At 47.7% G+C, this 25,055-nt stretch overlaps 1 protein-coding gene across 6 annotated transcripts in view; it reads left to right on the top strand.

The window, feature by feature from the left end:
* ARHGAP22 (Rho GTPase activating protein 22) overlaps positions 1–25,055 on the top strand; it is a 177,753-nt gene that overhangs the window by 36,763 nt on the left and 115,935 nt on the right. For 5 of the 6 annotated variants that reach the window (XM_025284900.3, XM_044942400.2, XM_025284894.3 and 2 more), the window contains one exon: positions 14,159–14,358. The exons of the other annotated variant lie outside the window; for it this stretch is intronic. In XM_025284900.3, coding sequence (XP_025140685.3) covers positions 14,159–14,358 — 200 coding nt within the window. The remainder of the gene's footprint in view (positions 1–14,158; positions 14,359–25,055) is intronic. 6 annotated transcript variants of the gene reach the window in all.

Below are 25,055 nucleotides of genomic sequence, written 5' to 3'. Positions count from 1 at the left end.
ATGACAGCATCTGTGTTTTAAGAAAAATAGAATGTGTCTTTTCATGTGACCAGCGTTTGTGGAGGGCTGAACCTTCCTTGTGAGTAAGCAGCGTGAGGAGAGTGGCTGGAAGTGGGTGGAGCTTCTGCCCAGGGCACTTGGAACCAGCACGTGTCTCGCCCAGTGTGTGGATGTTGGAGGCAGGGATCCTCTGGGCTCTCGTGAGCTCACAGGCACACACCCATCTCATTAGCGCACTGCAGGCATTTGGATGACTTTCCTGGGCAGGCTGGCCCTCTAGAGCATAGTTAGAGCCATCAGGATCCCTCCCTGGGATGCTTGGAATGGGCTGTCACCTGTGGGCCCAGTGGGCAAAGGAGGGCTGTGCATGGCTCGGCTCAGGGGTAGGGGTACCGCCTGGTAACAGTGCAACAGGTGGGCCAGGCCAGGCCCCTAAGAGAGCTTGGGTCTCCTCTCCCAGCATGTGGCTAGCATGCTGGCCACACATGGCTGTTGCGCACTTGACATGTGATTAATCCAAACTGAGAAAAATACGCAGAAGATTTTGATAACCTGGGGGAGAAAGAATGTAAAATATCTCAATGATTATTTTACATTGATCACCTGATGAAGTGATAATACTTTGGATATATTGGATTAAATAAAATATTGATTGGAGTTCAGTCCACCTGTTTTTTCTTTTACTTGCTTTTCATGCTGTTCCTAGAACATTTATAATTACATATGTGGCTGACATGTTTCTGTTGGATGGGGCTGGTTTATTAAAAAAAACAATGTTTTTGCAAATAGCTCTCAGGAAGCCTGCCTTTGAAATCTCAGTCTTCCTAGAAACATTTGTTCTGGGTCAGTGGTTCTCAACCAGGAGCTCTTTTGCCCTCTGGGGGACATTTGTTAATGTCTGGAGACATTTTGGTTGTTCTAACTAAGGGATGCCACTGGCATCTAGTAGATATAGTCCAGGGATGCTGCTGAGCATCCTGCAACGCAGAGGACAGCTTCCACAAAAAAGAATTCTCTAACTCTAAATGTCAGTGGTGCTCAGACTGAGGTACCAGATGAATTATCTTGTAGTGTATGTTAAAAGATAGAGTTTAAGGTAACTGCTTATCCATAAAAATAGGCTTCCCTGGTGGCTCACCTGGTAAAGAATCCACCTGCAATGTGGGAGACCTGGGTTCAAACCCTGGGTTGGAAAGATCCTGTGGAGAAGGAAACGGCTACCCACTCCAGTATTCTGGTCTGGAGAATTCCATGGACTGTATAGTCCATGGGATCACAAAGAGTCAGAAACAACTGAGCAACTTTCACTCACTACCCATAGAAATACATGATCATAAACCATGACAAGAGGCATTCTAAGGGCATAAGAGCATATACTACAAATGAAGCCTTCAGAGGAACCAAGTGGTACCTGAGCTGTGAGCTGAAGAATGGTGGGGCTACCTAGGCAAGGATGGTGGAGGGAGGAAGCCACATTACAGGGAAGGATTGGCAGGTGCCAGTGCTGGTGGTGGGGGAGGGCTGTGCACAGGGCCAGCAGGCTGGGGCTGAAGACCAGGTCAAGAGTCAGAGCACGCAGGGACATTTCTGGAGGAATACAGACCAAAATTATATATGCATGCCTCTAAGAAATTGGGCTCTGGTAGAAGGAAGAACTTCCCTCCAAATTCATCCCCCTTGGCATCTTTTAGGAGTCGGGAGGGCTTCATGTCATGAACCCTGCCAGGCTATAGGATACAAATCACAGCCCCTGAGATCCACACACTGCCTTGTCCAGGCAGCTCCAGGTGATACATATGCCAGACACGCTTCCAGATTGCACCACTACCTGGTTACAGAGGGTTGATGGAGAAGACCTGGGGTCGCTTTCTGAAATAGTTAAGAAAACCAGCCCAGGTCAACTGGGCTCAGACGCCTTGGCTGCTCTGCAATAGGGGCTTCCCAGGAAACCTTCCCCAAGGTCATATTAGCTGTTAACTTCCTGGCAGGTCCTCATCCAGGCCAGCTCTGATACTGCTGCAAAGAGCGCCATCACCCTAAAAATGCCCCTGTGTCTCTATCCCAGGGAGGAGGAGCTGTCAGGATTGAGAGCCTCCCGGAAAAACCCTACTCTCACTATGCTACTTGCTAAGTTACTTCAGTGGTGTCTGACTCTGTGCAACCCTATGGACTGTAGCCTACCAGGCTCCTCTGTCCATGGGATTCTCCAGGCAAAAATACAGGGTAGGTTGCCATGCCCTCCTCCAGGGGATCTTCCTGACCCAAGGATTGAACCCGTGTCTCTTATGTCTCCTGCGTTGGCAGGCGGGTTCTTTACCACTAGTACCACCTGGTACTTACCCACATATAAATAATCGGAGTTCTATTTCCAAGAAGTAGTTAGAGGCAGGTGAGGCAGATGTTGTACACACGCACAGAAGAGAACAATGATAATTCAAAAAAGTAGGGAGGCACCCAAACCAGCAGGAAATGTCTCAAAAAGAGCCTGTAAATGCAAACAGCATGCTTGCTTTTAAGTACATCACATAATTCAGACTGATTCAGGAAGGTGGTCCAGATTGGTTGGTACCAGCTCACACTGGCCTTTAATACCGTGATTCTAGCTTGCCATTGCCTGCTTAGGACCAGCTCAGACTCACCCTCGCTTATCACGGCCTGTGGAAGCCAGACGAGGCCATCTGGACGCAGGTGCGGTTGGCTCTACCTCACTTAGCTCCTGCCTATCTCCTAGGGTCCTGTTCAGGGAGCCTTTCCTGATGCCATGCCTGGCAAGCTCTAACTCCGCTGAGATTTGTTGCCAAATTTCCAGAGTGGGAATGGAAGAGACAGTCACCCCACCGCTGCCAGTTTTCCTAGAAGAAAAACAGGATAAACTCACTGAAAATCCATGAATTTATCACAGATACAGTGAAGCAAGTCACAAATGCATGTGTTCTGTGACACTGTAAAAATTGCCTTTTATTTTTTTTAGATAGAGAACAGAAATGTAAGATAGGCACCCTCTCCCTGTGAGTTTTCCAGGGTGAGGGAAGGCAGCGGAGCCCCAGGCTGTACCCTCATGCCCACCACCAGACCCTGAGTGCTGTGCCCTCTGTGCACCCACCACTCACAGAGCCCCCCAGGAGGTAGTCAGAACAAAGCTGCTGAATCCTTGACCCAGATGCTGCCCCAGCTCCCTGGGATTGCTCTCTTTCCTGAAATCCCAGTGACACAGGGCCTGCTTCTTCAAAGATTTGTGTGTCCCCTGTTTTGACTGAGGCCTCTTCTGGGCCCGTTAGCACTGCCCCAAATAAAGATTTACTGATTTGGCCTTGCCCTGTTTCTCAAGGATACGGTATGGGAGGCAGCCGTGTCATTTGCCTCCCAGAGAGCCCTTGGCTCTGCCTGGCTCACTCAGCCTCCTGTTATTGTCCTCTCCCAGCCATCATCATTTCTAACCTGTGGCAGCAATACTCGGCCTCACCCCACCCACTCCCATCCATTCTCCACTCCAAAGCCAGAGCCATCTTTCCAAATTTACATCCACAGTGTACCCTCCACCAGCCTCCTCCTCCAGCCCCAGCTTACAGGAAGACCTCTCTTACAGTCTAGCCACTGGCCTAACCTCCAGCCTCCTCTCACTCTCCAAGCTCCAGCCACACTGGCCTTCTTCCCATTCCTCAGCGTGTTCCATGGGCCTCCTACCACAGGGCCGGACCGCTCTCTGTTTCCCCAGCTGGAATGCCTCCTTCTCTCTGTCAGTCTGTCTGTCTGTCTCTCTCTCTCTCTCACACACACACACACTTCTTAGCTCCCATTCTCCCTCCAGTTCTCAGCTCAAGTGTCGCCCGCCAAGTGCTCCTGCAACCCCAGTCTAAACCGGTCCTCTGCTCTGGGCTCTCCCTTCCTCTGTAGCACTTAGCTTGGGTTGTAGTTGTACGCTCCTCAGTGTGACTATTTGGTGAATAACTCACCCCACTAGACTTTGCACTCCAGGAGAGCAGGGCCCATTTCTGTGTTTAGACATCATTACACACCAACGCCAGGCATCTGGTGGGTACTCAATGCATATATGGTGAATAAATGAATGTATGAGTAGGTGAGTGAGTGAGTGAATTAATAGCAGAGAAAGCATTAGCCTAGGAGGCTGAAGCACTGTCTTTGGACCTAACTGGTCCAGGTCCTTAGGAAAATCAGCCCTCCTTTGATTGATTTATATGTTGCAAATATTTTCCCAATTTGTTGCTTGCCATTAATTTTTATATCAGGGTCTTTTTTCCCCAATGTATGCATGTTTTTAATTATTATATCATCAATCTATCAATATTTCCTTTTAGAGTTTCTGCCTTTGTTTAAAATATTTCAAAATAAAACTGATGTTGCTATTAAGGAGGCTCCTTCTTTTAAAGGAAATCATTAGTCTGATGAGCACAGCTCCAGCAGCTTGAGCCATCTTCCTTCAAAGGAGTATCAGTGTCTTAGAAGCCTTGATGAATGTGCAGAACCTGGCCAATACTTTGGAGATGGAGAGAAAAAGCTCTATGAGGGAGATGAAGTGCTTCCACTGGCCTTATTTCTCTTGATTTTCCCTGAAGAAAACAAACCTACATTTCTCATGTGCCTTCCGTGCTCCAGGCGTTTTTATTATACTTATTTGATTCTCATGACTATGCTATGACGAAGCATCATTATTCCCATTTTAACAGATGTGGAAGGAGAATTGTGGGTACCATGCCAACAAGTGTGGGAATTCCCGTCTATCCAGTGCCGAGGCATATGCCCTCTCCCTAACCCAGCGCAGGGATTCACACTATCCAAGCAGCACTACAGGTGGCATGTCCCCAGGAGAGCTGTAAATTCTTTGAGTGATGAAAGGCGGTGTGATTTTTAAGAAGGTTCCCACTACCTATGAATACGTGGAAAGTAGATTCAAACAACTGTTAGAATATTTAAGGTTGAATTATTGATATGTAGTAGAATACTAAGCAAATTAAAAGGCAAGGCAATTATGAACTCCAGGGAAAGCAAAAAGTGATTCATGAAATATTCTAGTATACTGCATAGCTCAACTGGGACTAGCAATTACATAGTACTAATAATGCAAATTCTTCATATTGATCAAACTAAAAATACACAGTAACTATACTGGGAGGATGGAGTGGGTGCTTACGTGTGATGGAGTGGAGGAGTGAAATAAATGAGATCCTCATCTTCCATACTTAGAAGTCAATAGGTAGTATTTAAAATGGAAAAAATATCAGGAAATTATTTGGCACAAAAACAGACCATAAATCAATGGAGCAAAATAGAGAACCCAGAAATAAATCTATGTATGTGTGGTCAATTAATTTACAACAAAGGAGCCAGCAATATACAATGGGCACTATACAGGAAGGACAGTCTCTTCAATAAATGGTGTTGAGCAAACTGGACAGTCACAGGCAAAAGAATGAAACTGGACCCTTACCTCTCACCATACACAAAAACCAACTCAAGAGACTTGAACATTAAAACTTGAAACCATAAAACTCCTAGAAGAAAACATATGGGGTCATCTCTTTGACATCAGTGGTGACGATCATTTTTCGGGTTAGACACAAAAAGCAAAGGAAGAAAAAGCAAAAATAAAGAAATGGGGCTGCATCAAACTAAAAAGCTTCTGCACAGAAAAGGCAAAAACCAATAAAATGAAACAGAAACCTACAGAATAGGAGAAAATATCTGCAAATCACAGATCCAATAAGGGGCTAATATTCAAAATATACAAAGAACTCCTACAACTCAATAGCAAAAAAAAAACCCAACAGACTGAAACATGGGAAGAAGAACTGAATAGACATTTTTGCAAAGAATATATACCAGTGGGCGAGAGGTACACGAGAAGATGCTCACAGCACTAATCATCAGGGATATGCAGATCAAAAACCATGTTGAGATATCACCTCACAACTGTTAGAATGGCTATTATCCAAAGACAAGAGGTAACAATATTGGCAAGAATGTGAAGAAAAGGGAGCTCTGGTATCCTGAAAGTAAACTGGTGCAGTCACTGTGGAAAGCAGTATGGTGGCTCCTCAAAAAATTAAAAATAGAGCTACCATATGACCCAGCAATTCCATTTCTGGGTTTGTATCTAAAAGAAATGAAAATAGGATCTCAAGAGATATCTGCATTCCCTTGTGGCAGGATTTCCTTCTCTTTCCTCCTGCCTCTCCTCACAGATAGCAGCTGATGGGAAAACCGAGTTCTCCCCATGGAAGATGCCCAGAGCATATTACCAGCACTCTTAGACACTTAGGATCTAAGGCACTACTAGATACTGGGCTCCAGGAGCTCCACGCAGGACTTGTCCCCACAGAACTGAAGACCTGGCCATGAACTTCATGTTTGCAGGTGGAAATAAATAACTTATTTGCAAGACAGGCCTGAGCAGGATTAGACCTAGGCTGGGAGGGCTGCCTTGGGCTCCCTTCAACCAACACAACCAGGGACCTGCCCTGACTGCTGAAATCATCAACAGCCTCAATGATTACTTAACCAAGGGTGGAGAACGTATTGATCTAAGCTAATGGCCCATAGGCAGGCAGCAATGGAATTTATAATCAATACTGAATTACATCAACTCCACCAATCCCCAGCTCCTAGTGAATGGCTTGCTAATCTGAACAGGAGCCAAGGCAGCAAACCCAGGGCAGCTGCTCCCAGACAAGGTCTGATAGAGGGGAGACAGGCCTCCCAAGGCCTCAGCCTGCAGCAACGAGAGACAGTCCTAACCCCCATTCATCCACTCAGTGCATCTCTGTTTGCAGCACTTTCAAAGCGTCATTTACTTCTTCCTCACCACAGTTTAGGAAGTGTATAAGATTTGTATTTTGTTCCCATTTTATCCGGAAATCTGGGACTCCGAGTGGCTAAAGAGCCTCCAAATGCTGTGCGCCTTCTACGACCTCAGTTAGCCTCTCCCCTCCCTCTGCCGAACTAGGAAAAGTAGGAAAATGGCATTCTGCTTCCTGCTTCTACTTGCTGCTTCTCTGATAACAGGAATAACCTCTCATCATGTGGGAACAGGCCATGGGCAGTATAAAGCCCGCTGGCAGGTTTCCTCCAGGCCAAGATCGTCTCTAGAGGCAAGTCTCTTGGATTTGATCTTGCCCATCTTCTTTGAACTTGGAGATTTCTGTTTCATGTCCATTCATGCTTTCAGCAAGCATTTAGTGAGACATTCTGTGCTACCTTCTCAGGGATCAAGTGTGAGGAGGGCACCCTCTCTGGCCATTAGAAGCTTACAAATCAAAACAGCATAGAGAGGCACTTGTCTGGCCATAGGTGTGTGCCCTCTATGGGGGCGTCATAATGGATGGCAGGCAAGACCCTGCTTTGGGAACCTACTAGATGAGTCCTTCCACAGTAGGAAAGAGCTGCACTGGCGCTTCAGGAGTGTCAGGGCTCATCAGGCTGGCAAGCAACGGAGGTACAGGGATCTGACACAAAATGGCCCTTGTGGGGACCAGTCATTGATCTGGAAAGAGCAGAGTGTGTGCTATGAGTGGGAAGTGAAGCTGGAGACCTGGATGCTCACCGACTCACAGAGGTCTTCTCATCTTCCCAACTTCTTACCCATGTTGTGACAGCTGAACAGCCTCTTTAAAGGAGATGCAGGAAGAGGGACCCTGCCATGGGGTGATGGTTGGAGATCCAGTCTGTGGATGGAGGTTAGAGGAGATCCATAAGGCTGTCTTTCTCAAGGATTGATGAAAGGATATTTCATTAGTGTTAGGGGGAGGAGGTTAGGGCTTGGTCTGTTCTAAGGCAGGAACATGGGTCCGTGAGAGTCAAAAGCTTGGGAGCCAGACTTCCTGGGTTCAACCCCATGCCCTCTCATCCTGCATGTCTTCCTGCTCCCTCTGCTGAGCACATCCTTTTATTCCACAGCCTTCCATAGTGTAGGAGAGAAAAAACTTTCCCTCTATCCTCTTAAGCTATGTACCTGAGGACTGCTAATTAAAATGATAAAAGATTAACAGGAGAAAGAGCATATAAATTTTATTGATTGTTTGAAGTGTGTGAGGGGCTGCTTCATAGAAAAGGGGCAGCTAAGCCCAGGGGCATACACTGTGGGAAGGTGACTGGGAGAAGTACGGCAGGTTAGGGTGGTGCAATGGCACCCCACTCCAGTACTCTTGCCTGGAAAATCCCATGGATGGAGGAGCCTAGTAGGCTGCAGTCCATGGAGTTGCTAAGAGTCGGATACGACTGAGCGACTTCCCTTTCACTTTTCACTTTCATGCACTGGAGAAGGACATGGCAACCCACTCCAGTGTTCTTGCCTGGAGAATCCCAGGGACGGGGGAGCCTGGTGGGCTTCCGTCTATGGGGTCGCACAGAGTCGGACATGATTGAAGTGACTTAGCAGCAACAGCAGCACCAGCAGCAGTGAGGTTCATTATGCAGACTGAAGTCACCTCTCCATGATAAGAATCTCATTCCTCTCTTCCTGGTATGGGAGTGGCAAGGCACGTTTATTCAGTAAGGAAATGTATGCCCTGCTTCTAGGCAGAAAGGGAGAGGGGAAGGGGCTCCCCCTGTGCAATTTCTCAGTTGCCTTCAGCTCAAAACAATCACTAGGCCAGAGTAGCATATTTTGGGGTGGCGATCCCCTCTAACGGCTCACTCTGTTCTTTCATCCAGCTTCCGTCCCACCTCTGGCCTCCCAGCCTGACTTCCATGCCTCTGCCTTAACCCTCTTATTTCCCGTTATACTTGCTGAGACGACAGATGCTTGTATCTGGGCATCTCTGTTCCCCCTTTACTTCTGCCAGGGCAGGTACGTGCCTTTTATGTCCACACCCCAGTGGCTCGCCCAAGGTGGACATCCAGGAGGCCCCGTAAGCTCCATGGATGGAGAAATGAAGACTAAGCCCAGCTGAACCTGTGGGCGCACACTGTATGGGAGTGAGGGCAGAGCATTTTGGGGGCCGCCTGCCTCCTGCCCCTCCTCGCTGAAGACCAGCACCAGCTGAATCAAGAGCCAGAGCCAGGAAGGGCCAGTGAAAGTAACTGTTAACAATGTGATCTTTTATATTGATGTTTTTAAAGCATTAAAGTCATCATTACGGGAAAAATAATCCAAACTTTCTAGAACCTCCTCACAATTATATTAGAGTTAACACTTCTTACTTTGGGGGGTTTTCCTCCTTGTTCTTCACCTTCCAGGCCCCAAAGTGAGACCCATTAAGGGGGCCTTGCTGGTTCTCTAGACCCCTCAGGCGGGGAGCTTAGCAAAGAACAGATGACCAAGTGGAGCCCAGAAAGAAGCTAAGTAACAGATTTTAAAAAAAAATTTAAGGTAGAGAGCACTCAGGAATCGTCCTGTAATAAATCATCGGAGGCTCTCAGGACAGCTGGGAACCTCGCGAGGCCCCCTTGCCCTTGGTGGCAAATTGCATTAACTTTATGAAACCGTCTCGGCTGCCCCCCTCCGGAGCGCCCCTTCCATTACCTCTCCTCTCTCTGCTCCATCAATCTTTCGGCCTCGATACTTACCCTTTAAATCAATTCAGCTCTGAGAGCCGTCTTGCTGTTTCCACAGCCCGGCTTTAAAATCCCATTGACTTGTATAAATCAATTGTGTTTTAGTTCAAGTTCAGCCACTCCTCCATGCTCCGGGGCTGCGCTGGCAGAGCTGCAGATGGAGGACCGGGCACTCGTGCCCTGGCAGCCGCCAAGGCCGGTGCTGCCACAGCCTGGGCAGAGGCCCTAAAAAGAGGGAGGTGCGCCGGTGTGGATCTCGTCAAGAGGCCCTGCGCTGAGGATCGCCTGCAGTAATTTCTTGAAGAGGTGTTCCCAAGGGCCACCACTGAGGGGATGGGGAGCAGCGCCAGGAAGGGGAGGGTGGGCTGCAAAGCCCAGTTAAGCGGGTATCAGCCTGAGCCCCTGGGGAACTTTGAATTGTGCCTCTTATGCCTCCTAGAGGTTTCAAACTAGAACAAGACTGCAGGGGCTTTCATGCTCCCACACTCAGGAGTCTTTGGCCAAGGGCTAGGGAGTGAGGCGGGTGTAAATTCCTGGGCACTTCCGGTTCTCTCAGTGCCTGCTCAGAATGGCCCCAAAAACCCAAGGACCATCTCCAAAACAGGCCAGCAGCCCTGAAAAATCACCCGGGGAAAGCTGTGGGAAATAAGGGGGCATAAAAGCAGGAAGAAGGAGTCAAAGGAACTTGAGCGGAGCTCTGGCGTGATCCGCTGGGTCAGGCGTCTTCCGTGTGTTCTCAGCCATTTCCAAGATGCCCCAGGTGCCAGGTACTCTTGTGGCAACACTGGGGGAGTGAGTGACTCACATGCTCTCCGAGCCTCTCTCTTATGTGAAGTGGGAGGGAGCACAAAGGCTGGAGTAGCAGGCCCACTGGAGGGGCTCATCTACAGAGGGTCCCTCTGACCTGATCCCATGGAAGGTCCGCAGATGAGCCAGAATCACGCTTCCACGAAGGATCATCTGTTCAGCCCGGAAATTCCGAGTAGCAGAGGCTGGGAGACTGTTTGTGTTGTGGCCCACAGCTTAGTGAGGTGCTTGCTGCAGAAAAATATGCATAAACATTTATCCAACTCATGACATTTTAATTGCTATCTTAGATCTCCTGAGGGGATTCAGCTCCCTCTCAAGAGCTCTCTCTTTTAAAGTTTTTATTTTAATTTCTGGAAGCCATGCACACATTCTTTCCTGCATAAAACTACAGTACTACAGCTCCCTCCTCTCCTCCACGACCATCGTCACTGGTACAGGTGTGACATGTTCCTTCTGTATAAATGCATGTAGCCACTATGTACCTTCTGTATAAATGCATGTACCCACTATGTACCTTCTGTATAAATGCATGTAGCCACTATGTACCTCCTATATAAATGCATGTACCCACTGAGTATACCTTGTGATGTCTTTTGTTTAAAGGGTTGTGTTTTTCTTCCATTTTTACATAGTTTCATACTTTGTGTATTGTTCTGTGATTTGCCCTCTTCTACTGCTATACTAGAATTTAAGTAAATATTAAAGAAGGAGAGGGGAGATGGAAGGGTTGGGGATACATCTTAAGAGTGGCCAGGAAGTCCTCACTGAGAAAATGGCATTTGAGTGAAGAACAAAGGGGCTGGGAGGAAGCCCTGCAGGCCCAGGGACAGCAGGTGCAGAGCTGCACAGCAGGTGCATGGCTGGACGGGTTACACGGGCGATCATGAGCCATCCCTGTGAGATGTCCCTCGGCTGGTTTAAGAGGTGGTCCTGGAATCCCAGAGAAGGACCCAGGCAGAAATAAAGACCTGGACTCATGACAGAATGGGGGGCATCTGAGGCAACCTGGGCGATAGCAGGACTTTCAGGGAGAAGAGAAGGAACTGAAGTCAGAGCAGGTTGGGCAGGTGGCAAGAGGCATGGGTGTGCCAGGCAGTTGGCTCTGCAGAGCAAGAGGAAGAGCTTCAGGAAGAGGGTGATCAATGGGGACTGAGCACCAAAGGATCTTGGAGGCTGAGAGTCAGAACCAGACTGTTGGATTTGATCAGAGCAGTTTCAGGAGAGGACAGACTGTCCAAATGCAGAGGATTAGCAGGGACTGAGGGGTGAAGGAGGAGAGGCTGGAACTGTGGTCCGCCTTCTCAAGAGATGCTTGTCAGTGAGAATAGGTGGCAGCGTCAGCCCAGCATGCATGCTGATCTGAGCCAAGAGGTAGCGAATGCCACACCCGTTCCTTCCAAATCAGAGCCCCCTTCTTCTGAGGTGGGGCCCAATACTGCTCATCCTTCAAGGCTTAGACCGGGTGCCCCTTCTGCAGGTGGCTCTGCTGATGTCTACAGCAGAAAGGTGCCCCTTCAGTTAAGTCTCTGCAGCCTGTGCCTGTCCACACGGCCTGTGGCTCTTTCATCTCCATGTGGTTGTTCCTTGTGGCTGATTTCCCCTGCCAGCCTCGGGACTCCGGGGGAACGCAAGCAACCTGGGGTTCTGCCCCATACCTGGAGGAGTTCTGCAGACTTGGAAGGCATGGATGAACGAGTCAGTGAAGGAATGATTGTGCTCGTGAGCTGAAGAGCCAGACCCTGAGGCGGGCAGAAAGCACCCTCCTCCTCCTCCTCAGGTCATGAACCTGCTCCTGGGCCAGAAGTTCCCCTTGCTTCTGGAACCTTAGAATGTCAGAGCTGTTTGACTTGAAATCTCAGCTTAAATGTTTACAGAATTGAATGGCTTGATTCAAGGAAGTGCTGAAGACCGGCACAGTGGTTATTAATAAATCATAACAGCAATTATTTTCCTTTCAAGCTGCTCTGTGGGCCTTATAAGTAGTGTCTGTGTGATTGAGTGGCTGGAGGACAACCCAGGCTGGCTTGGCAGCCTAAGTAGCATCTGTAGCAAGTGCCTCCCTGGTGAGCTGAGGGGAGCAGCGCTGGCCTCTCCTCTCCTCCACGAGAGCCCTGCTCCTGCCGAGTAAAGTTGAATCTGTAAATCAACTATACTTCACTTTTTAAAAAAGAGAGTAAGCCAAAGTAGCCCATGATGTTTGACAACCATGTCTGACATCCATTACCTGCCTGGCATGGTGATGAGAGCCACATGCAGAACTCGATGAGACATCATGTCCTTCCCTCCCTTCCCCTTCAGTCTAGAGGGACAGAGAGGCAACCACACAGATTATTACCAGCCACAGATCTCATGTCCTGGGAGGGGAGGGAATGACTGTCTAGAAGAGATCAGAAGGAATGTTCTGTGGAGTTGGATCTTGAAGGTCACCATTCCTACGTGGCTCAATAGGTAAAGAATTTGCCTGCCAATGCAGGAGTTACAGGAGACACAGGTTTGAACCTTGTGTCAGGACAATCCCCTGGAAGAAGAAATGGCAACCCATTCCAGTTTTCTTGCCTGGAAACTTCCATGTACAGAGGAGCCTGGCAGGCTACAGTCCGTGGGGTCACAAAGAGTCGGACACAATTGAGCACAGCACAGCAGTGGCATGCAGCCGAAGCCAGGGGCTGAGTGGGCAAGGGACGCAAGAAAGGCCTGGCTTAGTGGGATGGACAGAGGTCGGCTAGGCTTAGGAAGCCGCAGTCACTAGAGTAACGAGAGAAGCTTAGACAGACACACACACAGAATCACAGGCGCAGTGCAGTAGCTGTGGGCCGGGGGGACCCTGCATTCCAATCCCAAGTTAGGATCTATGGTCTAAAGATTACAAAGGTGATTACAAGTGTGATTACATTTGGACTCAGAGTTGTTCCTCCAAAGTCCAGGTTGGCCTTCCTAGTGACCCCTGCAGCAATATCCTTGATACTCGCCAGAGAGAGAAGAGGAGCTCTGCCTGAGACAAGAGTCAGGGAGGTATGGGAGGGGCAAGAAATCAGTCACCATGAAAGGCAGTACCAACTCTGGCAGAGTGCTGCCCAGTGGTATGTGCAGGGCAGAAGAGCTCACAGGCCCTCCGAGGCTCTGAGGGAGGAGGGCAGCCCCTTTGTCCTGCCAGGGAGCCATCAACCAGTCACAGCAGGCAAGTGCAGCGGAGGTCCTGCTGGCCAGGCCCAGCCACCAAGATGGTCTCAGGGAAGCAGCAAGGGAGTTTGCCAGTGGGGGTGGGGGCTTCTGGGCAATGGTGATGCCTCCAGAGGAGGGGCGCCATGCGGAATCCAGGGAGGGAGTCTGCTGGGGCCAGCTCCCTTGGAGCCTGAGTGATAGGAACCCTGCTGGAAGGTGAGCTCCAGTAGGACCCAGATGGTTATGCTTCTTATTTCGGTGCTTGTTTCTTAATACCTGTAACAGCGACTGGCACATAGTAGATACTGTATGAATATTAGTTGCTGAATTGACGAGTGAGTCATTGAGCACATGGAAAGATGGGTAGATGGATGGATGGATGGATGGATGAGCAAGCCTGGGGAAATGGAGAATCTGGGGTCCCACGGACACAGCAGAAACTAACCAGGAAGCAGGCTGTGTGCTTCCCAAGGTGGATGACCTTTGGCTACAGTGTTAAGGCACCCCAGCCCTTGCCCCTTGCAACCTGAGGAGGAGGCAGGCCAAGCATGGTCACGCCCTGCTGGCTAAAGCTCCCGTAACAGTGGTTACTGGGAGGCTGGGATGCCAGAGTGGGGCAAGGACTGACCAAGGCCTGCCATCCTTCGTGTTCACTGTGTGTGTGCTTGACTTCCAGCCCGCTCCAAAAGCCTGGTGATGGGGGAGCAGAGCCGGAGCCCCGGGCGGCCGCCCTGCCCCCGCAGGCTGGGCCCCGTGCTGAAGGCAGGCTGGCTGAAGAAGCAGAGAAGCATCATGAAGGGCTGGCAGCAGCGCTGGTTCGTGCTGCGTGGGGATCAGCTCTTCTACTACAAGGACAAAGATGAGACCAAGCCCCAGGTGAGAAGCACCATCCCGTGTCCCATGGGCATCATGGTGGGGCCCCAGGGGGCATGGTTAACTGTCTCCAGGAGAGGGGAGGAGGCAGAGAGAGACCCTCCCATCAGCACCTCCACCCTTCAGGCACCAAGCCTGTGACTCCGCTCAGCATGACATTTCACTGGGGTTTCCAAAGTGAGATTTATCCTCAGCTCTCACATTCCTGGGATCACAACTGGTTTTACTGCAACACATCTAGAGCTTCAGTCTTTGAAGTGTTTCCTTCTAATGTTGATAGAGAGCATCCCTGCATGGCTTAAAAAAAAAAAAAAAAAACCACCCAAAGGGTAGTCCAGTAGTTACAAGTCTGTGCTTCCAAGGCAGGGGCCAAAGGTTCAATCCCTGGTCTGGGAACTAAGATCCCACATGTCCTGTGGCATGGCCAGGAAAAAAAAAAAAATTCTTCATGTCCTTTTCAACCTCTCAGCGCTTCCATGGAGGACACGCAGATTCCACTTCTTCCACTGTGCAGGGAAGCAGGCGCCCAGGCACATCTAATGTCACACTGGAGTCTGGCTCATTCTGAAACCCCTGTGTCAGAGGCCTCTGCTCCTCTGGACAGCTTCTGTTCTCACCGGTGCTTTAAGCTCCAGCTTTGGTGCTTACCACGTCTGCCTTTCCACCCAGCTGCACTGAGTTCACTCACTCAGAGCAGTCGCTGGCCTCATCCATCATGGTGTGTCCTGCTCACAGCTGCCCCATGCAGACATCGTAACCAAGTGCTGTGCATGTTGCTGACCAAGGTGGCTGGGCTTGTGGAGCTCAGGCAAGTTAATCCTTGTTATGGGATTCACACAGAGAATTAAAGTCTGGGAGCTACACTTGTTTCTCTTGAGGAAAATGGGGAAGAACTTGAAGGACTTCTCTCAAAGAAAGGCTGCACCTAGTCATTGGTCCAAATTGGAAAGTAAAGCGAGATCACCTTTTTTAGGGTCAGGGATCACAGAATTTTGGGAGGCGGGGAAGGGGCTCTGTGATGGGCAAGATGGAAGGAGGTGCCTGGGCATAGTGCAGGATCTCGTTGACACCACAATGAGAAAATGACCCTCTTTTCTTGGAAAACTCACTCCTCTTCCACATTTTATGAGTATGAAGAAGGAATTGTCATATCTTTAACACTTTCCCAATACTTGGGATCCTTCCTTAAAAACATGGAGCTCTGAGAATAGACTTATGGACATGGAGAGAGGGGAGAAGAGGGTGAGATGTATGGAGAGAGTAACATGGAAACTTACACTACCATATGGAAAATAGATAGCCAATGGGAATTTGCTATGTGGCTCAGGAAACTCAAACGGGGCTCTGAATCAACCTGGAGGGGTGGGATGGGGAGGGGGATGGGAGGGAGGTTCAAAAGGGAAGGGATATATGTATACCTATGGCTGATTCATGTTGAGGTTTGACAGAAAACAACAAAATTCTGTAAAGCAATTATCCTTCAATTAAAAAAATAAATAAAATTTTTAAAAAATGGAGCTCTGAGGGTGGGAAGGAACAGCCCTCATTACAGAGATCTCAGTGACAATAGTCACCAGCTGCAAGTTAGTAACTTTCTGCCTTCACTGTATTTATTCTAGTGGTTAACTTCTGTTTATGGAAAGTTATCCTGATTTCCGTTCGTGAGAGTCCTTACGTGTTTTCCTTTCTGAACTATATCTGAGTTAAAAACAAAAAACCTTGGGCAGCAATGTGAGTGTACTTAATGCTACTAAACTATACGCTTAAAAATTGTTAAAATGGTAAATTATATGTTATGTGCATATATGTGCACACACACAAATAAGCAAGACTTATTTAAGGAAAACTTTTAAATCATTAACAGTAGAGATGAGAGGTAGGGATGACAAAATTCACGAAGGTGGATCTAAGCTAAAGTTTATGGAGCTCTGATCTTGTCCAGCCTCCCAGGCTTTATAAGGGAGGAAAGAGAGGTGGAATGGATCAAATAGGAACTTTGAATTTGATCTGAATTAGGTCAAGCATGCTAACTGAATAACTTGAAACAAGTCAGTTATTTATTTGTTTTGTTTCAGTTTTATCATTACTAAAACAGAGCCATTATTACCTACCTCACAGAGATACACCGAGGATTAGATTATACAACATACACACAACTGAACACAAATCTTAGCACATGGGATACTTAAGGCAGAGTGCCCGATACACCCTCAGCCCTGTCTCCCCAGCTCTGCCGCTCGGCCTGCTCCCCAGATCGGGAACCACACCTCTGGCTTGTCCACCGTTTTCCTTCTTGTCTCTGCTTGTGTGGTGAAGACCAGCCTCCTTTAACAGCATCTCGACTCTCCTGGCTGTCCTGTCAGTGACATGTGCTTCTGATGATGGTGGCCACAAGTGGCCAGGGCCCCTAGCATGTCAGAGCCCTCCTGGCTCAGCCCACAGCACCATCTCCTGGGAGAAATGCACCATGATTCTGGGTGAACTCTGGACTACAGGGACGCACGGAGGTCACCCAGGCTACGTGTGGAGCCCTGCCCCAGGCTTTCCCACACATTCCTCACCATGAGCCTGAGGTGGCCCTTGCCCATCACCACACCTCCACCATGAACTTCCATCCCCCAGATTTCCCAACCTGGACAGTCTTCCCCCTCACCTGTCACCTTTTCCAGAAGTCAATGGCTTCTGGTGGAAACAGTTAACAGAATGGAAGCATTGACATCCCAGTCACCACCTTCTGGACACAGAAGGAGCCCTGGGGTGCCACCAAAACTAAACCAGGGCAGCTGTCACCAGGGAGCCATTGGGTCCCCGAAGGGTGCCAGCATCTCCCAACCGATGCCAGGGTCATGCCCACGGCTCCTCTTTTGGACTCTCCGGGGTCTCAGTGACCCTGCCAGTCCCTCATGGGGGATTATTCTTTTCCGGAATCTCCCCTCCCCAACAAAGCCTGACTTTTCTAGCAGCCCCATTGCTCAGGTTCCCAATCTCAAGGAGACTCTTGGTCAAATTTGACTCATTTACTTTATAGTATGATCTCAAACCTGCATGCCTTCTGGCAAAACAGCCCACAGATTTCCTTTTAATTGCATGAACTACATGTAATGGACTAATTTTCAATATCTGGTTCCTGGAAAATGGGCCCTGCTCCCTGTTCACAGTGACGGAAGTGCCCAGGAGTGAGCTCCCTCCTAACAGATGGTCTGCTGTGTGTCCAGCAGATATAATCGTGGAGAGGGGGGATGTCCAGCTACCCTTGATGCTGCACATGTGCATGATAAGGATCACTCCCAGCCCACCTTCTTGTTCTCTCTCCAGAGCCCTATCCCTTCCACTCTGCCCTTCTCAATGGCAGGAAGGTCAGCAGAGAACATAGAGCGCAGAGCTGGGGAAAATTCAAGATGGCCAAAGAACTGGCTCAGATGGGAACTCAGATGGGAAAACTAGGCTAAGGTGCTTTAAAACTGAGCCTGAAAATGTGGCCCTGTCCCTCCAGCTTTCCCAAACACTTTTCCGTAATAGTTTCCAGCAGACAGATCCTACAGTTTTACTAATAGAAGATTCCAGGTCTTTTCCTGTTAAATGGCTTAAGCTTCTGCGAAATGTTTCTTGCACCATGAAAACTCCTGCCACATTCTTTATTGATCAGCCCAGTCCATTTCCACTGTTTGAAGATTCATTTAAATTTAGTTATCCCCCTTCTTCCCTGTGGGTTTCTTGGCTTCGAATAGAGATGGAATAGAATAGAAATGGAAAGTATAACTTACAAAACATAAGACGGAAAAAATGTAGCAATGTTAAATGCAATCAGTTCAACAAATGTGTAGAGAATGGAGGGGGCCAGGAAACAAGAGAAAAAGGTAAATAGAAAACAAAAAGTAAATAAATAAGATAGCAAGGAATAGGAACAAATATTTCAGTTGTCATAATAAATATGAATAGGTCAGATTCATCTGTCTCTTAAAAGACAGAAAGTAGATGTCTGGCTTAAAAAAGAGGAGAAAGTAATAACATAATAAACATAAAGGTTGCAAAACAAAACCATGAGGGAAAAAGGTATGCCAGCAAAAAGGAAGCAGATTTAGCAACCTTGAAATCAAGTAGAATTCAAGGTGATGGGGAAAAAAAGGAACAAGGAGAAATATTTCATTATAACATAAATAAAAACATAAATATTTCATTATAACATAAATAAAAAGCTATGCCAGCAAAAAGAAAGCAGATTTAGGAACACCAAAATCAAGTAGAAGTCAAGGTGACAGGGAAAAAAAAGGAACAAGGAGAAATATTTCATTATAACATAAATAAAAACCTACTTAGAAAATAGATCAGCTGTGAACTTTTATGCTCTTAATGACATAGCTTTGAAGGATACATAAACAATGAAAAGAATTCTCATTGTTCTCCATTTTTTAAGAAAAATGAAATTATGGAGACTTAAAATAGTGCAAAAGAAAAAAAAGACTTAGAAATTAAGAACAAAGTGGTAGTGAGTGAGGGCACGTATGCAAGAGAGAGAAATCTGCACACACGGAAATAAAACACACACACACTTTGTAACACTTATGTTAATAGAAAATCAAAGCTTGAGTTCAAGCTTCTAGTGAAGGATGACAGACTTTAAAACCCCAGAATTCCAGTATGGAGCACTAAAGGCTCCGGAAGGTGTGGACGCACCTGGATGGAGACGGCAGGGGAGAGCCGGCCACTAGAGGATGCTAGACAACAGGGCTGCTTCAGCAGACCCTAGTGCGCTCAATTCCAAGCCAGCACTACAGACAGCACAAACCGCATCTGGTTTGCAGTGTCTGGTTGTTGGGGGGTGAGGGGGTGGGCCCCTCAGAACACTGGCAGGACCAATTTTCTCTGAAAATGAGGGCAAAAGAAGAGCTCCATACAGGACTGATTGAAAGTCACTTTAAAAAGCAGTTAGGTCCCAGATCTCCCGAACCATTTGGCACAAAGCGTGACTGCCCTCTTCACTAGGGTATAACTGGGAAGGACGCTGAGGACGCTGGCCTTATCGTTGAGGTGGGGGAGGCACCGGTCTGCGGCAGGAGCCTTAGATGGAGGCGGGCATGCAGACCAGTTGCTTAGCTCTTCCAGTCTTCATCCCACACTTGGCTCCCAGATCCCAGCAGTCAGGAATAGCCCTCAGGAAGGAAATGAAGAATTTCACTGGAAAATCTGATAGGCCAAGAAGAAAAACAAAATGTATTGACAGCAGGGGTCCCCCATGACACAGCCCAGGCAGGTCTCTCTCGTCTCTCTCTCCCTCTCTCTCTCTTTCTCTCTCTCTTTCTCCCTTTCGGCCTGCCATGTAAACATCCCCTGCCTTCCCCTCATACAACTTCCAGTCAGTCGCTTAGAGAGCTATAACTAGTAGGCATGAAGAGCTTTGGGTCACTAGGCACTTAAGGGAAGGATCACATATGAAGGCTGGACAGAAACACAAGAAAGGAACAAAATTAAAAAAGCAACTTGGATGCAATAAAAACTATGCAAGGGGGAGAAAGCTTGTATATAAAACTATCTTTGACATCCTCAGAGAGAGACTATAAAATGGACAGCCAGAGCACAAACCAGCTCCCAGAATTGAGAAATAAAATACCAGAAACAAAAACTCAAATAAATGAAAGCTTGGATGGAAAACGTGACATAATCTCTCAGAAAGAAGAACAGAGAGGAAAAGAGGAAAGACGACTCAGCATCTGAGAAGGAGTTCTAGAAACGAAGAAAAAAGGAATCCTTAGAAAAACTATTCAATTAAGTTAAATTTCCCAGAATGGGAGTGTAAACAGTGGGTGCTGACTGATGAACCCAAAGGCTCTGTGGGGGCAGGAAGTCACGCCGTGGGCAGTAGGGCTGGGAGGGGAGTTACAGAAAGCAAAATTTCAAACTTCCGTGCTGGGAATTCCATAGATAATGCCTAAAAAAATTTTTTTTACACAGAAGTCATTTATTGATTTCATTTTTTTTTTTTTTTTTTGGCTGCCCTGCAGCATGTGGGATCAAACCTGCAACCCCTGCAGTAGAAGCAGGGTATCTTAATCACTGGACTGCCAGGGAGCTTCCCAGTCCCTAAATTTTAAGTGAATACATAGTAATATAAGCGTATATTTAGAAATAAACATAAGAAAAGAAAAAACTCACCTAAAAGAGCTGGAAGTGGTGACTAAGATTTGGGCAATAGCAGAACAGGAAGAAATTGCTGCCTTATAATAAGCCTGGCAGAACTACTCGATTCTCTAAAACTATTATGAGATAGAACTCTCACTTAAAAAAAAATAAGGGAAATAAAGCTAAAATAATTTTGGAATTTTCAGAATACGACTACTGCACATCAAAACTGCAGGGTAAGGCTTTGGGGAGAACACGGAGAATGGGGTGATGATCAAAAAACTCGAGATTTATTTGTATTACAGTTGGTGCTTCATATCCATGGGTTCTACAGCTACGAACTTAGCTGAGAGTAAAACTTGTCAGGAAAAAAATTTTCCAGAAGTTTCCAAAAAGCAGTGCTTGAATTTGCTGTACACCAGGAACTATTTACACAGCACTGATATTGTACTAGAGGCGCTTTAAAGAAGTATAGGGAGGATGTGCATGAGCTCTTGTGTCTCCAATATTGGCAGGAGGATTCTTTACCACTGGCGCCATCTGGGAAGCCCCTATATGCAAATACTACACACTATATAAGGGACTTGAGAATCCAAGGATTTGGATAACTTCACAGGGCGGGCAGCAGTATAGGAACTCTTCCCCACCAGTACTGAGGGGTGATTGCATTTTAATTTCTCACAGGGAGACTATATTTATTTAAGTCCATATTTTAAAATGTTTTAAGTTAAACAAGAAAAGAAAAATGAAAAGCAGAAAAGGAATGCATCAGGGACACAGCCCCAGACAGCTCTCTGCAGATAACGAGAAAGGGGAGCAGCCTAGAGGTCAGACAATGGGCGCCCCCTTCCAGGCAGAGCCGCCAAGCCCAGCCCGCCCCTGCAGAGCTGGCCCTGGCACATTGAAGGTACTTAGAAAATGTTTTAAAATGAACTTGGGGGAGGGGGCGTGAGTCTGGCAGCTCTCACCCGGGGAGGAGTCCCGGGTCTCTGAAGCAGGAGTGCGAGGCTCACTGCGTCGGCAGAAACCCATACTCGGCACGTGGCACCAAAAGCTGCATGTGGAGGGCTGGGGGTGCCACGCTCAGACACTGGATCCGTGTTCTGTCAGCACTGAGGGGCTGAGAGCTTTCGGGGCTCAGGCTTAGTTTCTGGTGCTCCAAGAGGAAGGTCATCTACAGCAGCCCAGGCAGGGGTTGGGAGGGCACCGGGCTGGAGGCAGAACCATCAGATGGGGCTGGTGTCCTCGAAAACTTCCAGGTGTTGAATTAAGGGACTAAGGAACCGTGGAAGCAGCAGAAGGCAGAGTATGTGGGAGGTGATGCCTGCATCCGGGGTGGCAGAGTCTCAGACCTACGCCCGGGTGGCGGATGCAGCTGCAGGTTCTAGCAGAGGCAATTTAAACATCACTTTGAGAGCAGGCTGAGGTCTGTTTTGTTTTCCAGGAGCATAAGTAATGGGAGGCTCAGCAGTGGGAGAGAAGATTGATTTAAAGTTTGATTTAATTTAGAGTAAAAAGCTTGGAATTGGGAGGAAGAGAGACAAGATGGATGGGAAAGCAGATGCACTTCTAGGAGCGGACATTAATACTAGGCGATCAGAAACCTGCAGCCTTTAAGAAAGAGAAAACCTCAAGGGAGGAAAGACACCATCTGACCCCAGAGCTTGAAGGTCACGGGGAATGTTCCAACAGGCAGCCAGTCACCCCTTTCCCCCAGGCTTTGTTTACCAGCTTGCGGGTCAAAGACAAAAGCAGTGTTGTCGTGAGCTGGCTGCTTGAGTCCTGGCCCCTGAGAAAGGTGCCTGTGTTGTTTCCATGTTCCCTGTGAGGGAACTGGGGACTGGCATCAGGCCTAGGTTAGTGGGTGTGTTACCACAGCGCCTGAAGTCTGCTTAATGTCTGCCCGCGGAACCTCACAGCTTTGGCTGGCAAGACTCTGCCCTTATCTCAGCTTGATGTGGGGGCAAGGTTAAGATCCCATCAGGCTGGTCTGAGCCACTCTGTGCTCACAGCAAGTCACAGAGCAAGCCATGTGTCAGACGCTCTTTCACAGCCAGACCTTGTAAAGTCAACTCAGCTGGAGGTGACTCAGTACACCCTAGCTGAGCCTCCTTCATCGGTTGTAAACTGTTAGTCAAACCAGCCTAGAGGTCATTGTTGTTATCGTTGTTGCCACTGTTGACATTACTACTGGCATTTTGTAAAAATTTCTCAGCTTCACGTCTTCTCCATTCTAGGCTGTAAACCTCATTCAAGTGGGACCTGTGTCTACCTTTGTTGTTCAGTTGCTAAGTCATGTCCAGTTCTTTGTGGAAGAGTCGGAAGGACAGGCAGGACAGGCTTCCCTGTCCTTCAGTATCTCCCTGAGTTTGCTCAAACTCATGTCCATCGAGTCAGTGATGCCATCCAACCATCTCATCTTCCGTCACCCGCTTGCCTACTTACCGCTTATCTTTTCCCACCGCCTAGCATGGTGCCTGACCCATAACTGGTCAGTAATACTTGATGCTTACGTGAATGAATGAATGAAGAAATGAAGAAATTGACGGAATGTGTGAACACTCTGATCCAGCCTTCTATTAGATCCTTGGTGGGAAAATATTTCATTGTTTTTGTAAAGTGCTCGATAGGTGGCAGGAAACTTATTTTACTGGCTTCACTTATTAGACTGTAAGCTCATCACGGTCAGGGTTTTGGTTGGTTTTCCCTGTGTCCTCAGTGTCTAGAACGGTGCCTGACTCCTAGTCGATGCTCAATAAATACTTTTTAAAATAATTTCATAATTTCATACTTTTTTACTCTAAATAACATTCATAATTTCCATTGAGCCTCACAGCAACTCTACAAGGGCAGATACAATCCATTTCCATTGTGCAGGTGGAGAAAGTGATGCTCAGAAGGGTGGAATGGAGGCTTTCATACCATGGAAAGAAAACAGTATTTGGAATCAGAGAACCTGGGTTCAAATCCCATTTATACCACCTACGAGTTGTAGGTTTGTGCAGATCATTGTAGCCTTCTTGCTCCCACATTCGGTGTGATATTCTGGGGCTGCCCTGAGGGTTGGACAAATGGCAGCTGGCAGCTGTAGTGACGTCAGTGCTGCCTAAACACTCGGAGACAAGATTCCTGTAACCCTTGGAATGGTATCTAGGATAGAAGTCCTTTAAGGAGGCTTCTAAAATGAAATGTGAAAACAGGTGACAGACCCTGGAAGCACGGACCACCTGAATCCATGAGGCTCCCTGAGAGCCCCTGTATTACCTTTTCCAACTGAGTCCAGACCAGTGGGCATCAAGACCATCATGGACACCCAGGTGTCTGGACTTAGCGAGTTATTGAATCCCGCATGACAGAGAATGACAGATTTCTAGATTGTGGCTTACTGGCTAGTAACCAGAGAAGTTATTGCCCTCTCTAAGCCTCAGTTTTCTCTTTGTGAGGTGAGCATACCCACACCTACCTTATAGGGCTGCTATGAAAGTAAGATCATGCCCTAGTGGTGAGCTCCTCACCTGGGTGGAACTTACCCAGTGGAGGGTTAGCAATCACCCAGCTCAGTCAAGCAAGAGAAGTCCAGTGGCATGCAGCATGGCCCTGATCTTGGTCCTGCCTTACTTCATGGGTTTAAATCTAAATAAAAGCCAACACTTACATGTGTATGAGCCCAACGAGAAACAAAGTCTCCTTCCTCTCCTCTGCACCTGAGCTGCCCTAGTGATTACTTGACCAATAGAATGAGGCAGAAGTGAGGCCATGCAAGTTCTGAGTTCAGTCCTTGAGATACCAAGCAGCTGCTGCTTTTGCTCTGGGAAGCCCTGCCATACTGTGAGGATGCTTGAGTGGACCACACAGTTATGAGAAGACAGACCTCATGGCCCCAAGTGAGACATCCTTGGACATTCTAGCCCGTTCCAATCACCAGCAGCCAGGATGCCCAGGAAACTGAACTCCTACCGGTATGAGAGACAAACTTAATAAATCATTTAGAGAAGAGAAGTCTTGGGAAAGGTACTAGATCAGACCCTGCGTCCTTATGCAAAGAAGACTACATTTATTCTGTGGACCTCCAAAAGCCATAGTCAGGACAAAGAGAATTGCACAGAGGCTACCATGCGCCCCCCAAATATGAAGGATACTTTGTTCTAGTCCCTGATGCTGAATTACCTCCCTAACTGCCCCACAGATCTCGCCACAGCAAATTCCAGATGATCCAGCTGTGCTCGGAAGGAAGCTGCATGTGTGTGAGGGAAGGACAAGGCCCACTCGCCACCTCAGGAGAGCTCAGTAGCTGTTGTGCAGATGTCCTCCGCAGGGCGATAGAAATAACCATGAGCTAATTGCATACTGGTACTAACGTTGCCATTAGTGCTGCAGAAGAAAACTTAAACACTAAATGTCTTCTTATTTCAAACGCCCTTGGGGATAATTTCAAATGTTGCTTTTGGGAAGAAGTACTCACTGGAGTCTTATTTTTTCCTAAAAAAAAAAAAAAAATCATTTCTTTAGGTTCCAATATCAGAAGGCATGGCTTCTCTTTAAGGGATACTTTATATTTTTTGTAGCTATTTGAGAAATGTAAC

This window comes from Bubalus bubalis, chromosome 4, assembly GCF_019923935.1.
Source record: "Bubalus bubalis isolate 160015118507 breed Murrah chromosome 4, NDDB_SH_1, whole genome shotgun sequence".
Classification (NCBI taxonomy): Eukaryota; Metazoa; Chordata; class Mammalia; order Artiodactyla; family Bovidae; genus Bubalus; species Bubalus bubalis.
The sequence above is the reverse complement of the archived record's forward strand: the minus strand, read 5'-3'. Positions and strand labels throughout refer to the sequence as shown.